Source organism: Symphalangus syndactylus, chromosome 4 (assembly GCF_028878055.3).
Source record: "Symphalangus syndactylus isolate Jambi chromosome 4, NHGRI_mSymSyn1-v2.1_pri, whole genome shotgun sequence".
Taxonomy (NCBI): Eukaryota; Metazoa; Chordata; class Mammalia; order Primates; family Hylobatidae; genus Symphalangus; species Symphalangus syndactylus.
In genome coordinates, this window is record NC_072426.2 from 86,289,696 (window position 1) to 86,308,701 (window position 19,006).

Here is a 19,006-nt window from a genome sequence, read left to right on the forward strand (position 1 = left end):
ACTGACAATTAATATGAACAAATTGGGGGTACTTTTAGCCCAATCATTTTAGCTGTAGGAACTTATCATAACTATGTATAAAGATGTAGCTGAAAATGGGTTTATCATGGTATCATGTATAATTGTGAAAAATAAAAAAACAACCAGAGTCCCTCAAAATAGAAGTTTGCTGTAATAATTTTTAAGATTTTGGTGTATCTGGACAATGGCATGTTATGTAATATTTAAAAGCAATACATATAAAACTATATTTGACTTATTAAGTCAATCCCAATAAATAAAATCTCAAACAACTGGTTGTCTGCTAAAATGTTAACTGCTTATTTAGGGTGTTGAGATTATGGCTGCTATATGTTTATTTACTTGGCTTCCTTAGCTTACTTTTCAGGTATTTTGTAATAAGACAAGAAAGCTATTTTAGTGATTGGTTTTAAGCAGTAACTTGGAATTTATGCTTTAGTTCTAGCTAGTGATGCTCTGTCTTTACAGATTTACTGACATGTTTGATGATTTTCCACCAAAAAAAAAAAAAAATCTCTAGTGAAAGAAACTAAGGAGATGAGTAGGTGTAGTAAATTAGATTTATGGCCTGAAGTAAGTGGGAAACTAAAAAGACAGCTGATGTTATCAGAAAAATTAGTGCTAAGAAACCCTCTTTTGTTTTATTATGGTTTTGAAGTTGAATTTACTAATACAGAATATGATAATACAGATAAGTTGAATTTACTAATACAGAATATAACAGTAACAAGGTCTGTGCTACTGTGGCTTTAAGAATTAGAATTGTTTCTGGCTCGGTGGCTCCCACCTGTAATCCCAGCACTTTGGGAAGCTGAGGCGGGCGGATCACGAGGTCAGGAGATGGAGACCATCCTGGCTAACATAGTGAAACCCTGTTTCTACTAAAAATGCAAAAAAAAATCAGCCGGGTGTGGTGGTGGACGCCTGTAGTCCCAGCTACTCCGGAGGCTGAGGCAGGAGAATGGCATGAACTCGGGAGGCAGAGCTTGCAGTGAGCGGAGATCGCGCCACGGCACTCCAGCCTGGGCAACAGAGCGAGACTCCGTCTCAAAAAAAAAAAAAAAAAAAAAAAGAATTAGAATTGTTACTGAGAGTTAAAAATAAGTGCTATTGTGTCTAAATGCTTTTTGTTCTAGAAAAGTTAACTAAGATAACTAAAGTATTGAAATATGAGTGAAACATTAGACTTGGGTTCATTTCCGTGTCCTTTCTTTAACAAAACAAAACTTTGCCAATAGGTAGATACATGAGAATTTTCTTTACAGAAAGCAGTTGGTTATTATAAATGATGACCGTTCAGGAGGGCAAGGAATCTTTATAAAATATTTTATTAAAATTATCTCTGGTGGCCTGGCGCGGAGGCTCATGCCTGTAATCCCAGCACTGTGGGAGGCCGAGGTGGGCGGATCGTGAGGTCAGGAGTTCAAGACCAGCCTGACCAACATGGTGAAACCCTGTCTCTACTAAAAATACAAAAATTAGCCAGGAGTGGTGGCACGCGCCTATAATCCAGCTACTCAGGAGGCTGAGGCAAGAGAATTGCTTGAACCCGGGAGGTGGAGGTTTCAGTAAGCCAAGATCGCACCACTGCTCTCCAGCCTGGGCAACAGAGCGAGACTCTGTCTTGGAAAAAATAATAATAATAATAATAGTAACAATCTCTAGCATGCTTCTATTGTCTTAATGCACCATTCATATTTTGTCTCTTTTTACCCAAATTCTTTAGTGATAAAAGATTAGTATTCAATTGACTTAATCAGATCAATCTATTTAATCAGATACTAAGCCTAGTTTTTTTCCTTTTTGGTGACTTTTGTTTTTACTGTTTTTGTTTAAGGTTATATTTGGGAATTTAAATATCTTTTTGTTCAGCGCAATTACACACTAGAAAACCTAGAATTGCATACAACGCCTTGGTCATCCTGTGAGTGTTTGTTTGATGATGATATAAGGGCAATTACATTTAAAGCAAAATTTCAAAAAAGTGCACCCTCCTTTGTGAAGATATCAGACTTAGCAACCCACCTAGAGGATAAATGTTCAGGTAAGATCTTTAGATACATAAATTCTGCTATTTTTATTTCTTTTGAAACAAGGTCTTGCTCTTGCCCAGGCTGGAATACAGTGGTGTGAACACAGCTCACTGCAGCCTCCACCTCCCAGGTTTAAGTGATTCTCCCCCCCAGCCTTTTGAGTACCTGAGGAGGGAAGGGAAGGCTAGTGCATACCATCAGTGCATGCCACCACACCCAGCTGTTTATTTATTTATTATTTTGGTAGAGACAGAGTCTCCCTATGTTGCCCAGTCTGGTCTCAAACTCCTGGACTCAAGTGATCCTCTTGCCTTGGCCTCCCAAAGTGCTGGAATTACAGGCATGAGCCACCACACCCAGCCCACTGCTAGTTTTAATATAAGCAAAAAGGCTACCACTTGTGGTAAAAATGTATAATTCTATATAAAAGTGAAATATAAATCTTTGCAAATATCTGAACTAGATTCCAGTAGTTTTAGGAACTATGTGCCAGGAACCAGGGACAAAGAGCAAATACCTATTTTTTATTATATGACAAGTGGGAGCATAAATTCAGTTCCTTACTTTATCTTGGCCAGATGCCAGATTAAAATTTTACTAGTTGGGTTAATTTACATATATGTGTAAATATGTTTTCCAATATATGATTCAAGGTTAGTGTGGTTATATCGTAAAACTATGCTAAGGAGAATACAGGCAGAAAACAAAGACAATACCTCTCAAAAAACCCAACTTTTAATTGAATACAGAGATTTCATTCTCAGAGAAGAACTCCTTATTCCTAGTTCTACAGTGAAGCATTTACTAATACCAGCAGATAGTTTAAATTAATAATATTTCTGGAAGATAAACACAGATGATAGAACATTTATAAGCTTTTATACTATAAAAATTTCATACTATTTTCAAAAATGGAAGTTGCCTATGGTCATAAAAGACTCTAGATTTATACTAACTGGTAAAATATTGGTAATGTTATAGCATCATGTAAGTTCCTAAGCCAGTTTTATATTTATGTGCCCCTCCCGTGCTCTGCTTCTCAAACTTCACAGACATATAGAGGTGGTCACCACAGGAAGGAATGCCAGACACAGTTGAGGGGCTACATTACTTTGCAGAGACGTTTAGTTTGGTGCCATGGAGAAGTCAACTCTGTTATTTACTGCTTACGCAAAACAGTTATCTGCTGGGATTCAAGTCCTAGAATTAGGTTTAAAAATAAAAATAAATAACATCATGGACAACAACAAAATAGGAGGCCACCGCGCTGATGATGAAAGATTCTGAGGATATAGCCCCATTTGTTTGAGGATGCAGCCAGGAATTGTGCATGTTCTTGGAAATCCTGGCGGTGTGCTCCTCATTGGCAAGCCATGCCAAAACTGTGCCATTAAAATCAGTCCTTCAGAGGCTTTGTTCACAGAGGCCTGTTTAGCCTTTTTCATTCTCTTTATGTTCAGCTATGAGGGCTGAATTCATAGTTTCTGTCATAGTGTATGTGTTTTTAAGATAAAAACGGAGAGAGAATATGAAAACACAAGCAACTTTTCCCTAACCTATTTTATAGTTAAATAAAAGGAGAAAGAGAGATCAGCATGGGAGTATTTCCTAGAAGGGTCTGCTTGCTTAACAAAAGCCAGAGGGGGATGAGGCTAGGCCTGAGTCCTTGTAAAGAAATGAAGACGTTTACCCAGTACCTCATCTTACCGCCAGCAGAATTTCAGTGCTCAGCAGGAGTGACCCCCTTGAAAGCAAAGTCCACATTCAGCATGACCTTTTAATTCTTTTCAAGAGTTGTGTAAATTTACAAAATGATAGGATTATGTGAACATTCTTTTAAAATTGTTGAATTATTAAGAATTTTTTAGGCTGGGCGGGGTGGCTCATGCCTATAATTCCAGCACTTTGGGAGGCCGAGGTGGGTGGATCATTTGAGGTCAGGAGTTCGAGACTAGCCTGGCCAACATGGTGAAACCCTGCCTCTACTAAAAATACAAAAATTAGCCAGGCATGATGTCGGGTGCCTGTAGTCCCAGCTACTTGGGAGGCTGAGGCAGGAAAATTGCTTGAACGCAGGAGGCAGAGGTTGCAGTGAGCCGAGATTGCTCCACTGCACTGCAGACTGGGTGACAGAGCAATACTCTGTCTCAAAAAAAAGACTTTTTAAGTGGAGGGAGGAGAGCAAGGGTTGAAAAACTAACTGTTGGGTACTCTGCTTACTACAGGAGACTCTACTTGGGTGATGATATGCCCATGTAACAAACCTGCACATCTGCCCCCAAATCTAAAATAAAAATCGAAATTTTTTTTTTACATAATTTTTTAGGCCAGACACATTGGCTCAAGCCTGTAATCCCAGCACTCTGGGAGGCCAAGAAGAGTGGATCACTTGAGCCCAGGAGTTGGAGACCAGCCTGGGCAACATGGCAAATCTCCATCTCCACAAAAAACACAAAAATTAGCCAGGTGTGGTGGTGTGTGCCTGTAGTCCCAGCTACTCAGGAAGCTGAGATGGGAGGATCACTTGTGCCCAGGGAGGTTGAGACTGCAGTGAGTCAAGATTGCACCACTGCACTCTAGCCTGGACGACAGAGTGAGACTGTCTCAAAACAAAAAATAATAATAATTTTGTAGTGATTTAACATGTCTTTGGAAAGATTTGGTATTGAATCTTCTACAGTTTGTTACATATTCGATTGCTACGCACTCCTGCTAACTCATGTAGGGATATGTGACACAATTGGAAGAGATGATGAAACCATCTTTGGGCATTGAAAGACTAAAGCAAATGAAGTTAAGAACAGAAGACTCATCATTAACTGAACTCTGAAAGAGATAACCAGAAAACAGTAGGAGACTAGAGTGATTAGTTCTTGACCTGGAGTGTTCTTACTTCTAACTGGATGAAGAAGAACAAATTTGAAGGCTTAAGGCTTAAAGAAGCCTTTAAATTGACTATGGAGAAAGGGAGAATAATGCTCAGGAAAACTCGTAGACCTCACCGGTACACAGTAAGACAAAAGTAAATTAGGAAAAAATAATGTCTGGGAGATAGTAAATGTTCAGTATTTGTTTACTGGTGAATGGATGAGCCATTAGCAGTGAATTATGAATATGCTTGAGGTTTCTTGTGAGTCACCTGAGAAACGATTAATAAATGAGAACTTTTTATAACCCATACCCAGAGTATATAGATGATAATGGTGAATGGGAAGTTGGAAAAAAGTTTAAAAGAGGACAGGCTATTGATATTTTTAGGTAGAGAGAAGAAGAAAAGTTCATCTCCTATTTGGCTTTTCTTTTCTTTTTTCTCTTTTTTTTTTTTTTTTTTTGAGATGGAGTCTGGCTCTTTCACCCAGGCCGGAGTGCAGTGGCACGATCATGGCTCACTACAAGCTCTGCCTCCGGGTTCACGCCATTCTCCTGCCTCAGCCTCCCAAGTAGCTGGGACTACAGGCACCCACCACCACGCCCAACTAATTTTTTGTATTTTTAGTAGAGACGGGGTTTCACTGTGTTAGCCAGGATGGTCTCGATCTCCTGACCTCGTGATCCGCCCGCCTCAGCCTCCCAAAGTGCGGGGATTACAGGCGTGAGCCACCGCGCCCGGCCTGTATTTGGCTTTTCACTATGATCAGTTAAAAAGAAGACAGGGCAAGGAGAGAGGGCATGTTAGCTAGTTTCAAGTATTCGAAGGGATTTCGTCTAAAGGAGGTATTGAACTTATTTTGCCTGATTCCAGAGGATGGGGAAGGAAGGAAACATCACATGTTCAGCCAAATTAGCCAAGTAAACCTGCTCTCAGTTGCAGCCAGACCCCCCTGCCCTTAGATTCTAGGACAATAGTAAAGAAGATGAAGAACAAGACCTCAGTGTATCCTTTTACTACAAGTGACTGTAAGTCAACTATAAAATTAGCCATGTTTGTAAATTAAAGTTATAATTTTGGCCCAATAATTTATAATATATCTGTTTGTTGTTTATAGGAGTCGTTCTAATTAAAGCCCAGATTTCAGAGCTGGCATTTCCTATTACAGCAGCTCAGAAGATAGCTCTAAATGCTCACAGTTCTCTGAAGAGTATTTTTTCTTCTCTTCCCAACATCGTATATACCGGCTGTGCAAAATGTGGATTGGAACTAGAAACAGATGAGAACAGGATCTACAAACAATGTTTTAGCTGCTTGCCATTTACTAGGAAGAAAATATACTATAGGTAAGGCAACTAAGCAAGCCAATTTGATGGAAAATAATTATTATAGCTCTGGAAAAATTCGTCTGTGAACCTTTGCTTTCTAAAAAGAATTAACTAGAGCTAGTTGAAGAGAATAAAATTTTCCCTGAGTGATAGATATCTATTTATGGAAGCAAAAATTTCCCAGGAATCGTTATAGGAATTTCTTAACGCAGTAATTGGGAGATTTTATTGTCTTCAAACAGCTGTACCAAAGAAACATTTTCCTTGGTTTACTTTTTAACCAAAATCTAAATGCTCATAAATAACTCATTTTCCCACCTTAACATAGAATTAGAATTTAAAGGCTAAAAGTATCATATGATCTCACCTCTGAGTTGTTGTGGAAGCTAGTAAGACATTTAACCTGTTTTCCCACCTTTACCTTAGAAATTAAAGCTAGCAAATAAATGTTGTATGGTAAAACTGCTAACCAGCTCAGTGAAAAACACATTTTTGAATAACAGGTAGTCAAAAGCTCAGATATTTTTCTTTTTACCTTATAAATTACATGTGTTTACAAAATAGCACTCAGTAGTTTTATGCTGCTTCTGATTATTTCTAAATATTGCAGTATCTGAAAACTAAATGCAGATATATTCTACATGTTATCATGGTATACTTCAAGAAAAGTTATAGAAGCTTAATTTGTAAACCTTATTTCTCTTTACAGATATTATGTTTGTTATAAATAAGTGAATGAATTTTGCTATTACTGTGAAAGTTGCTTTTGTGGAAAAGAAGATTGAATTAAGATGCATGGTAGGCTGGGTGCGGTGGCTCACGCCTGTAATTCCAGCACTTTGGGAGGCCGGGGTGGGCGGATCGCTTGAGCCCAAGGGTTCAAGACCAGCCTGGGAAACATAGGGAAACCCCATCTCTACCAAAAAAAAAAAAAAAAAAAAAAGCTGGGCATGGTGACATAGGCCTGTAGTCCCAGCTACTTGGGAGGCTGAGGCGGGAGGATTGTTTGAGCCCAGGAGGTCGATTGTTATAGTGAGCTATGTTTGCACCACTGCACTCTAGCTTGGGCAACAGAGTGAGACCCTGTCTCACAATCAAAACAAAAAATGCATGGTATGTAACAAACAACATTGATTTATTAATAGTTAAGACCCCTCAAAAGTATGTATAGGTGACGTTTTTATATCATTCCAAATGTTTCTATTAAATATAAGCATTTATTGGACAAAAATGTTGCCCAATACTATTCCTTATGGGGAGGAAGGCCTTTGAATCTTTAGTATACAAAATGACTATTCAAGAGAAGGACTTCACAGATCAGTATCACCTGATTATGGCATAACTAGTATGAGGTATTTAAGATCTCTTTCTAAACTGTACCACATTAAAGATGTAGTGCTAGTTTGTTGTCTCGCTAGAATGTTGAATGGTCATGTTAAGGCAAGAATTATTATTTTTTATTTAAAAGCCTTTTTTTTTAATTTTTTTATTTTTTGAGACAGAGTTTTGCTCTTGTTGCCCAGGCTGGAGTGCACTGGTGCGATCTCAGCTCATCGCAACCTCTGCCTCCCAGGTTCAAGCGATTCTTCTGTCTCAGCCTCCCAAGTAGCTGGGATTACAGGCATGTGCCACCACGCCTGGCTAATTTTGTATTTTTTTTTTTTTTTTTTTTTTTTTGAGAAGGAGTCTCGCTCCTTCCCCCAGGCTGGAGTGCAGTGGTGCGATCTTGGCTCACTGCAGGCTCCGCCCCCTGGGGTTCACGCCATTCTCCTGCCTCAGCCTCCCGCGTAGCTGGGACTACAGGCGCCCGCCACCTCGCCTGGCTAATTTTTTGTATTTTTAGTAGAGATGGGGTTTCACCATATTAGCCAGGATGGTCTTGAGCTCCTGAACTCGTGATCCGCCCGCCTCGGCCTTCCAAAGTGCTGGGATTACAGGCATGAGCCACCGCGCCCGGCCTAATTTTGTATTTTTATAGAGACAGGGTTTCTCCATGTTGGTCAGGCTGGTCTTGAACTCCTGACCTCAGGTGATCCACCCATCTCAGCCTCCCAAAGTGCTGGAATTACAGGTGTGAGCCACCACGCCCAGCCCAAAAGCCTTTAAATTGTTACTAGAGTCCAGATTATGTGGTTTCCTTGAAAAGAAAATATTGAAATTAACAAACTCCCTTCAAGTTATCAAGTACGTGACTCCAAAATCATCTACATAAATCAATCAGCAAACTGAATAAGAGAAAACTCTCATTGATTATTTTTCTAAGACTCAGTCAAATATTTATTAGGAATCCACGTATGTTCACATATCACATATGTACTGTGGATGTTGTGCTAGTTGATCTAAGTAGACTTATTGTGCCCAAGAAGCTTGGTAGTCCATTTAAGAAACACTTAATGAACATTTGTGTGGCATAACAGTCCCAAACTGTGAGTGGGTTGATCATATTTTACATTGGTTGTAACTTGGAGCTGATTTTCCAATGGAAGCAACATTAGATATTGCGTTGGAGTCTCATATGAGGCCACAGACATTTATTAAATTAACATGTAGATAGCATAGTTCCTGCTCTTCAAGCTATCATAAAACTCAAATACCATTTTTAACAATGTTTCTACAGAATATTCAGATTTACATTTTTGGAATACAAGAAATACTCTGTACTAGAAGCAAAAAAACCCAGCAGGTCAAACCACAATTAAGGCTCCTATTTAGGCAGCACTAGGAAATGTTTGGGTCTCTCAAGAGGTTGTAATCAAGGTGTAGGCTGGGGCTGCAGTCATCTGAAGGCTTGACTGGGGCTGGAGGATTCATTTCCAAAGTGGCTCATTCATATGGCGGGCAAGTTGAGTTCCTCTACACTTGGGTGTCTCCACAGGCTGCCTGAATGTTCTCACAAAGTGGCAGCTCATTTCCCCAGAGCAGGGAAGGCAAGAAAGAGAGTTTCAGGTGGAAGCCAGCCTTTTTGTGACCTAGACTCAGAAGTCATGTGGCATCACTTCCACCAAATTCTGTTCATCAGAAGTGAGTTTAGCTGCGCACTGGAGAGTGGATTAGAATGAAGCTAGTGCAGAGAAGAGGTAAGAGGCTGTTGCCTTATTTTGGATGGGAGATGATGGTGGCTTGACTAGAGAGGAAGTGGTGGGAATAAAAAGAAGTGGACAGATTTGAGAATGGTCGGAAAATAGTTTGCAAGATGTAGTGATTGGTAGGTAAAGAGAGAGCACAGGTACATTACAAATTATTGACAGTTGGGTGAACAATAAGATTATTTATTAAAACAAGTAACCGTGGGAGAAATGTTGATCATATTGAGCTTGAGTTCCTGAGAGGTAACAAGTTGGAAAGTGGTTAGATGTAAAGAAATGCAATTTGCAAGAGAAGTCTGGGCTAGGCTTATGAGGTTATCTGTGGTGATTGAACTTTTCCTTGGTTTCTGCACCCTGTTTTGTTTTTCCTTCTTAATCTTCAGTGATTACCTCTCATAATGGATTATTCTTACCAGCCTATAAAGACACTCCCATATTTCTCGTATTAAAAAACAAACAAAATCATCCATTAACATTACATCTCCCTCTTATCCCTTTGTTTTTCTATTCTGTTTTATACCCAGCCAAACTTTGTTAAAGAGTTGTAAATATATTCTCTCTCTGCTATTATGTCTTCAGTTTCACTACAGTTATTCCATTCTACTCCTACCATGCTGCAGAAGCTGCTTTTGTCAAAGTTACACTTTTGATGTTGCCTGAGGCATGGATACTTCTTTCCTCGCTCTAACTGCTGTCAGTTATATTGAGCATGTCAGTCCACTTCCTCCTTCTTGAAACAGGCTCCTCCTTGCTTTCTAACCTGTCTCTCAGGCCCTTCCTTCTCAACCTCTTCTACCCCCTCTTTAAATGCTGGGGTTAATCTTGAGCTCTCGTCTGTGTCCTTCCTCTTATTCTTTCTGTACATTCTGCCTGGATGGTCACAGCTGTTTTTGTATTTGTACGTACATCTTCACCCTGATTTTCTCCTCCAGGCTCCAGTAGTCAGGTATCAAATTCTTTGCTTGACATCCATCTCGCATTTAAAAATACCCACAATAGACTCTTGTATTTCCTAACCACACTCAAATCTAGTTCTCTTCATTTTTATACTTTCTGGAAAATGGCACATCATCTACCCAATTATTTAAGCTGGAAACCTGGGCACAATCGTTGAATCATTTTCTCTTCCCTACCTCCCTTATCTAATCTATTAGCAAGTCCTACAAATTTTCATTCAGAACTGTATCACAAATTCATCCACTTTTTTCCATCTCCACTGCTAACATCTTAGTCCAGTGTATCTCAGCAGGGGCATTGTTGACATTTTTCTCAGGTTTCTCATTATGTACTGTATCCCACATGCTGCAGGGCATGTGGCATCCCTGTTTACCTTCCCCTAGCTGAACCTCAGTTACTGTGAAACCAAAATGGAAAGTCAGTGCCTGCTGGTCTGGAATCACTCAGGCCTCATCTGAGTTCCTACTACCTGTTGTGCAAACCAGCACACCAGCAGTCTCTTGGTGGGGCTCTTCCTGGCCTTGCCTCCTCCCCTTTATTCTCCACCCGTTAGCAGAGTGATTACCCTTTGCTTCACCCATCAGTCGTCCGTCTCCTTATGCTTGTTGCCTCTGCAGTCTCATCTGCTGCCACTCCCCTGTCATCCAGCACTCTAGCCACGTGGCCTTCTTTCAGTTCTTCAGACGTTTGGATTTTTCTCCTCAGGATGTTCTCGAATGTCTTCCCTCTGTCTGACTCCACAAGGCTGGTTTCTTCATGTCTTAGATTAAATGCTGCTTTATCAGAGAGGCCTTTCCTAACCACCCTTCTTTATTTTCTGTTATAGTAGCCTGGGTGTGCTTATTGTATTTTGTAGTTGCATACTGTCTTTTCTAAAAAACATTTTTACTGAAGTAAAATTCATATACCATCAAATTAATCTTCTGAAATGTACAATTCAATGGCTTTAGTATATTCCCAGGGCTGTGTAGCTATCACCACAACCAGTTAGGACATTTTCATCACCCAGCCCTTTACAAAGCCTCCTACTCATTAGCAGTCACTCTCTATTCCCCATGCCCCTCAACCCTTGGCAACTACGAATCTGCTTTCTGTCTCTGTAGATTTGCCTGTTCTAGATATTTTATATAAATATTATATAATATGTGATCTTTTGTGACTGGCTTCACTTAGCATGATGTTTTCAAGGTCCATCCATGTTGTAGCATGTATCAGTACTTCATTCCTTTTTATTGCAAAATAATATTGTATTGTATGCATGTACCACATTTTATTTATCCATTCATCAGTTGATGGACAATTGAGTTGTTTCTACTCTTTGGCTATTATGAATGATGCTACTGTGAACATTTGTGTACAAGTTTTTGTGTGGATATGTGTGTTCATTTCTCTTGGGTATATATCTAGGAGTGGTGGAATTGCTGGGTTATATGGTAACTGTCTGTTTAACCTTTTGAGGAACTACCAGGCTGTTTTCCAAAATTGCTGCACAATTTTACATTCTCATCAGCAATATGAGGGTTGTAATTTCCCCATATTCTTGCCAGTACTTCTTATTCCGTTTTTCTTTTTGTTGCATGTGCTTTCAGGTCATATCTAAGAAAGGTGTCATTTCTAAGCCAAGGTTATGGAGATTTGCTCCCGTATTTTCTTCTAAGAGTTTAGTAGTTTTAGCTCCTGTATTTAGGTTTATTATCTACTTTGAGTTAAGTTTTATATATGGGATAAGGAAGGGGTCCAATTTTATTCTTTTGCATGTGGATATCTAGTTGTCCCAGCGTGAATTTTTGAAAAGACTGTTCCATCCCTGTTTAGTCATCTTGGCACCACTGTTGAGAAGCCTATTTTCTTTCTTCTTTTTGTAGAGATGAGGTCTTGTTGTGTTGCCCAGGCTGGTCTCAAACTCCTGGCCTCAAGCAGTTCTCCTCACCTTGGCATCCCAAAGCGCTGGGATTACAGGCATGAGCCACCGCGCATGCCCAATTTCTTCCTATCCCACTACAGTTTTATGTTCCTTGAGTGAAGGAACCAGATTTGTCTTGTTCACTAGTGGGTACCCAGCACTTACCACAGTCCATGATAGATACTCAGTTTGTATTTGTTGAAATAAATAATGGAGGGTGAGAGAGGCTGAGGAAAGAGTGTAGAGTGAAAAGAGGAAGGAACATAGAGTCATCGTGTGAATAAAGGGGGAAGTGGGTTTTTAGGGGGAAAATAAGTAGTTATGTTTTAGCTCTGTTACATTAAATTCCCCTGCTAATGAGCCTGTTTCTGAATTCTGTTCTCAACTTATTTTTAAAAAATCAATGTAGTTATAAAATAAGTACCACATGCCATGGTTAAAATGCACACTACATAGGAGGTTACAAAACAAAGAGTCAAAGTCTCCTTCACCATTCAACCCTCTCCCACCAGTGCTGCTTCCATGCTGGTGAGAAGGTTTTTTGTATGTCCTTCCAGTGATTTATTATGTTCATCCCAGCACATGTGTATCCCTTTCTTTAGAAGCATGTGGACAGAAGAATATTGTTCATATTGTTGTTCCCTAGAGTCTATCCTGGTGCTCCTTCCCTAATAGCACTTGTAAATGTTCTTCATTCTTTTTATCAGCTACATAGCATTAAGATTTAGGATGCACTGAAAATTGTTAATCCAGTTCCCTGTTTATTGATATGCAAAACAGTTTATTTCTGATAGGAAAGAATTCAGTCGAAAAAAGTAACTTGAAATTGTGATTGTGAAATATGGGATTATTATTTTTATTTTCACTTCTAAAAATAATTTATAAAACAATTTAATATATTTTTATAGTAGTATCTGAAATTTAAAAATGGATATAGAATAAATAAAATGTAGCAATTTATCATTTGAAGCTCTTGGGGAAAAAAAAAACCTTTTTTTCTTTCTAGGATGTGACAGAACATCCTAGAGTTGTTTTAGGAATTAAAATTAATCCTGTATAAAAACCAAGTGCTCTTTGGAATTATTTTTCATTTAAGCATTTCTTTTATTTGAAAATCTTTTTGAAGGTTGTGTGTTGTTTACTCTTTTGTAGGCCAGTGTTAATGACTGTCATTGATGGAAGACATGATGTTTGCATCCGTGTAGAATCAAAGCTGATAGAGAAGATTCTTCTCAACATTTCTGCTGACTGCCTCAACAGAGTGATAGGTAATATATCAGTGTGCCATCAAGAGGTTGTTTTATTCAGGAGTATAAATGGTATATCGGAAGAGAAAGAGCACTGTACTTTAAATTAAGAGCTTTTCTGTCCATATAAAAGCAGAAGGATAATTTAGCTTAAGTGAAATATAAGCCTATGTAAGTTAGAAGGTTGACTTGCTTTACACCTGTTAGTACATGAATAGTGGGAGGCACCTAATTTCTTCTTAACCTACATTTCCCGTTGGTAAGCAAAAACTATTTTACTTAACTCTAGTTTTATAAGAGTGAAGTCAATGAGTGTGTGACACAATATATATGAAGATAGTCCACTGTCAGTGGAATGGATTTGCAAGATCTTCAACCGTGATGTCTTAGTCGTCAGTGGCTAAGAATAAAGCAAAGATAATATATTTGTCAGGTATTCAGACTCCATTCCTGTTCTCATTAGCCTCAGATCCTCTAAGCTGATGAGCTAATCTGGTTCTGTGATTGCTTTATCTTTTAATAGTAGATTGTTTTTCCTGTTTTTTTTTAGTTGGGGGTGTCTAGTAATTTTGGGTTGAATGCTGAACATTGCATATATTAAGTAGAACAGTACAAACTGAGGTAAATAGTATTTGTACCTGGAAACAGGCATGCCTCTTCTGGTCCTTTACTGGAGGTGAGGGGTGAGCAGGAGGGTCAGTCTCGTCATGTGTTGAGTTGGATTCAGGTTTTGTTGTTTCTCTGGTTACCTTCAGGTCACCACTGGTTTCAAATTATCTTGTGCTTATGGTGGGAAGTGGTTCCCCAGTATTCCTGCTCCACCATCAGCATAGCCCTCCACTCTGCACCTGGGCCTCAGAGAAAGTTTCTTTCCACGTTCTTGCACCTCCCCAAGTTGCACAAGCTTTTGTTGGTTGTTATTTGGTGCATCCTAACCTGGTGGGTGGGAGCAGGGTTGTTCCTCTTTGATTCTGGTCCAGCCCCAGTCTTATACAGGATCTTGCATATGGTGCTTTCTTGGTAGCCCTGTCCCTTATGTGGCAGTGGCAGCTGAGCCCTGTCTTCTGTCTTTGGTGGGTCTTGTGTGGTCCTGGCCCTGCCCCAGCAGTAGGGGACCACTAATGGTCTTAACCCAGGGTGGTTTTTCAGTCCTCCCCCAGGATGGAGGGTTTTTTTTTTTTCTTTTTTCTTTCCCCCATCTGTACTGGTTCCTCACCTGTACCCTGGGGCAACAGGATTTGGTGTCCCTCCTCCAGCAATTGAAGGCTTTTGTTCCTTAAAGGGGAGGCCAGATGGTGCTTTGTGTTTTGTAGTTGGAAGCTTTCTCTGATGTTTTGCCCTGCCCCCAGTCTTATGAGCACCTGGTGGAGGTGAGACTATGTGGAAGAGCCTGTGAGGATGCAGATGTTCCTTTTGCTGACACTGGCAATTCATTGGCTTTTTGTAATTAATTTATTAATAAAAATCACATTCTTCTTTCCTGCCTGTATGGAGGACCTGTCTTCTTCCCAAGGCCTGCCCCAAGGGAACCTATGCTCCTGTTCCATCTCCCTGGAGGCACCTGTCTCCTTATGTTTCAGTCTTTTTGGCTTTTTACAACGTTGATTCTCATGTGTCTTCAAGAAAATGATGATTTTATATTTATTCAGTTTTTTCCAGTAACTGTTAGGGTAGGAGCCACTCTTTCCAGCTTTCTACATCCTAATTAGAAGCCTCTCTTCTTTTTTTTCCCCCATTTTCTTTATTTTATTTTTATTCTTTCGGCTATTTTCATTCCTTTTCTTAATGTTACTTATATATTTTCAGTGTTATCTCTTCTTTTTTTTTTTTTTTTGAGACGGAGTTTTGCTCTTGTTGCCTAGACTGGAGTGCTGTGGTGCGATCTCAGTTCACTATAACCTCTGCCTCCTGGGTTCAAGCAAGTCTCCTGCCTCAGTTTCCCGAGTAGCTGGGTTTACAGGCATGCACCACCATGCCCGGCTAATTTTGTATTTTTAGTAGAGATGGGGTTTCTCCATGTTAGTCAGGCTGGTCTTAAACGCCCAACCTCAAGTGATCTGCCTGCCTTGGTCTCCCAAAGTGCTGGGATTACAGACGTGAGCCGCCGTGTCCAGCCTATCTCTTCTTTTTTGCATAATGTAAATTAGTCTTTATCTCTTAGAGAAGCATCATTCTCATATCACATATACTTCAGTGTTTTGTGCATTCTTGAGACAATTAAAGTTGTACTTCTTGGCATTAATTAGATCGTGATCATAAGTCAAAATGTCATTGGTTATAAAGTACTCATCAGATCATGGAGACTATTACTAATATTGGTTATGTTTTAGTTTATCGCAGTGAAAATACAAAATTTAAAAGTTATTGTAGGCCGGGCGCGGTGGCTCACGCTTGTAATCCCAGCACTTTGGGAGGCCGAGGCGGGTGGATCACGAGGTCAGGAGATCGAGACCACGGTGAAACCCCGTCTCTACTAAAAATACAAAAAAAATTAGCCGGGCGTGGTGGCGGGCGCCTGTAGTCCCAGCTACTCGGAGAGGCTGAGGCAGGAGAATGCCGTGAACCCAGGAGGCGGAGCTTGCAGTGAGCCGAGATTGCGCCACTGCACTCCAGCCTGGGCGACAGAGTGAGACTCCGTCTCAAAAAAAAAAAAAAAAGTTATTGTAGAGAATTATCATACCCCCCAAAATATGTCATTGGTCCTCCAGTACTCTGTAGTCCCCATCCAAGAAAGACTGTGGTAATTGTCAGGGGGTTAGTACGGTTTGAGCATGGTCTGGTGCTCTGTCATTTTGGTATTGAACAACCTGCCAAATGTCTAGATTAGATGTCCTAAAAAAGTGAGGGGAAGAGTGTAGGACAAATACAAAATAAAATAACACATTTAGCTATACTTTTAGTATTTTTTCTTATTGAGATTCAATATTTTTTTTTTTTTTTTTTTTTTTGAGACGGAGTCTTGCTGTGTCACCCAGGCTGGAGTGCAGTGGCGCGATCTCGGCTCACTGCAAGCTCTGCCTCCCGGGTTCAGGCCATTCTCCTGCCTCAGCCTCCCGAGGAGCTGGGACTACAGGCGCCCGCCAACACGCCCGGCTAATTTTTTGTATTTTTAGTAGAGACAGGGTTTCACCGTGTTAGCCAGGATGGTCTCGATCTCCTGACCTCGTGATCCGCCCGCCTCGGCCTCCCAAAGTGCTGGGATTACAGGCTTGAGCCACCGCGCCCGGCCGAGATTCAATATTTCTTAAGTGACCGATTCAAGATTCTTTTATATAAAAAATAAATATATGCATAAGTAACTGTGATAAGAACTGTGGATGGATAAGAGCACTCTTCTGATGTACTGTAGCATAACCAGAACTGCTGTCGGTCTGAACGGTGTGTTATCTGGGCCTGTTTCTTGTGTCGGGGGATCACATGCTATCACTCTGGAGTGCCTCAATAGCTTGTAACTAGAAAGAGAAGGTGTAGGAAGAGTAGTTTACTTACCTATTTATTTATTTAGAGACAGAGTCTTGCTCTGTTGCCCAGGCTGGAGTGCAGTGGCACAATCTCAGCTCATTGCAACCTCTACCTCCCGGGTTCAAGCAAATCTCCTGCCTCAGCTTCCCGAGTAGCTGGGATTACAGGCATGTGCCACCACTCCCGGCTAATATTTGTATTTTTGGTAGAGATGGGGTTTTACTGTGTTGGCCAGGCGTGTCTCGAACTCCTGACCTCAAGTGATCTGGCCGCCTCAGTCTCCCAAAGTGCTGGGATTGCAGGTGTGAGCCACCGCTACTGGCCAGGAAGAGAAATTTAAAATGGGTTTGAGACTAGAGGAACCAAGAGAAACAATGAAACCATTCAATGTGTGTGCTCCTGTCAAGCTAACAGCGATCTTGAGAGCTCTGTGTTTTTGTCTTCCGCAGTTCCTTCCTCAGAGATCACCTATGGGATGGTCGTGGCAGACCTGTTGCACTCTTTGTTGGCAGTCAGCGCAGAACCTTGCGTATTGAAGATTCAGAGCCTTTTTGTGTTAGATGAAAATAGCTATCCATTACAACAAGATTTCTTCCTCCTGGATTTTTATCCTGACATTGTAAAGCATGGAGCTGATGCCTGTCTGTGAGGCCAGAGGTAGAAATTGCAGGCATTTCAAGGAAGAAGTACTAAAATGATTTGTCTTTTGAAATAAATGAATGACAGGGCTTTTGCTTTGGATTTTTTATGAAATATATTTTACAAAGAGAATTGCACTAGATATATAAATTAAAACTTTTTTCTAAGAAAATCCTGTGAGGTTTAAAAGGATTGTTTTTGTCTTTTGGTTTCTTCCTTTCTTCTGGAGAAATGATCTACCAGTCAAGGCAATATGTAGCAGATCCCTGGGAATTAAAGGTTTGCCCATTTTTTCACTGTATTTAGTCCCTGCTACGTTCCAGGCATTGTACTAAGAATGGGGAACCACAGGGAAGACATTCCCTCAGAAACTGCTGCAGTGCTTTCGCTTATCCCTACCTAAAAAACCGTCAGTGTAAAATCATTTCCTTGATTATAACTATAATGATAATGGATTAGTTTCTATAAACCTATGTTTAGGGCCGGGCGTGGTGGCTCACGCTTGTAATCCCAGCACTTTGGGAGGCTGAGGTGGGCGGATCACAAGGTCAGGAGATCGAGACCACGGTGAAACCCTGTCTCTACTAAAAATACAAAAAATTAGCCGGGCGTGGTGGCGGGCACCTGTAGTCCCAGCTACTCGGAGAGGCTGAGGCAGGAGAATGGCGTGAACCCAGGAGGCGGAGCTTGCAATGAGCCGAGATCGCGCCACTGCACTCCAGCCTGGGTGACAGAGCGAGACTCCGTCTCAAAAAAAATAAATAAAAATAAAAAATAAAAAATCTATGTTTAGACAAGTTCAAGACAAGCGTGTCTTCCTATAAAAAGTATTGAAAATGAAGGAAATGAGATCATGTTTCAATTTATTAAAGCAGGGAAGAGCATTCTGTGGTTAGTTCATGTCTAGGATTTGAGTGCCTTACTGAATGTATTTACCAGCAAACATGTAGCAGTCTGTTCTCTCATTGTGATTGTGGAAGAAGCTCATGTAAAATGGTAGTCATTAATGAGGAAGTAAGGCGTGGTACTTATTCTGTAAGTTCAGAGTATGCCGAGTGTTAATCGATTATCATATCGCCTGAAAATAAATTTATGATGACATGAACAAGCTTATTTTACTCTGTGTATGTTTTTAAAAATTCCTTTGGTTCAGAGGTAGTTGTTGTTTTTTAACTTTGCTTCCCTAAGAATGAACCACAAGAGTTTTGTGATTCTTTCAAAAATAATATGCCAAAATGCCTTGTGGGAGCACACACACACAAATGCATGTTTCTGTGGAGAAGGATGCATAGCTTTCAACAAATCCTCAGAGGGTTCTGTGACCAAGAAAGGTAAGAACAAGGGTTTAACTGATGAGTTTCTTTGTTGGGGAGATAAGGGAATTAGAGCAAATGATTGCCAAAGTTTTGTCTAGCAACTAATAAGGTGGGTACAGAAAGAATTGACCCCATTTTGTATCTA

The 19,006-nt window shown here is 40.3% G+C and overlaps 1 protein-coding gene across 25 annotated transcripts in view; it reads left to right on the plus strand.

Moving 5' to 3' along the window:
- LOC129480896 (shieldin complex subunit 2) overlaps nt 1–18,653 on the plus strand; it is a 146,513-nt gene extending 127,860 nt beyond the window's left edge. For 10 of the 25 annotated variants that reach the window (XM_063638104.1, XM_063638085.1, XM_063638087.1 and 7 more), the window contains 4 exons: nt 1,859–2,065; nt 6,041–6,269; nt 13,350–13,465; nt 17,356–18,653. In XM_063638104.1, the coding sequence (XP_063494174.1) occupies nt 1,859–2,065; nt 6,041–6,269; nt 13,350–13,465; nt 17,356–17,555 (752 nt within the window). In that variant the 3' untranslated portion in view covers nt 17,556–18,653. Of the gene's footprint in view, nt 1–1,858; nt 2,066–6,040; nt 6,270–13,349; nt 13,466–15,281; nt 15,809–17,355 lie in introns of those variants that run through there. The other 15 variants (XM_063638106.1, XM_063638096.1, XM_063638099.1 and 12 more) reach the window with 4 other exon arrangements.
- The last annotated feature ends 353 nt before the right edge of the window (nt 18,654–19,006 follow it).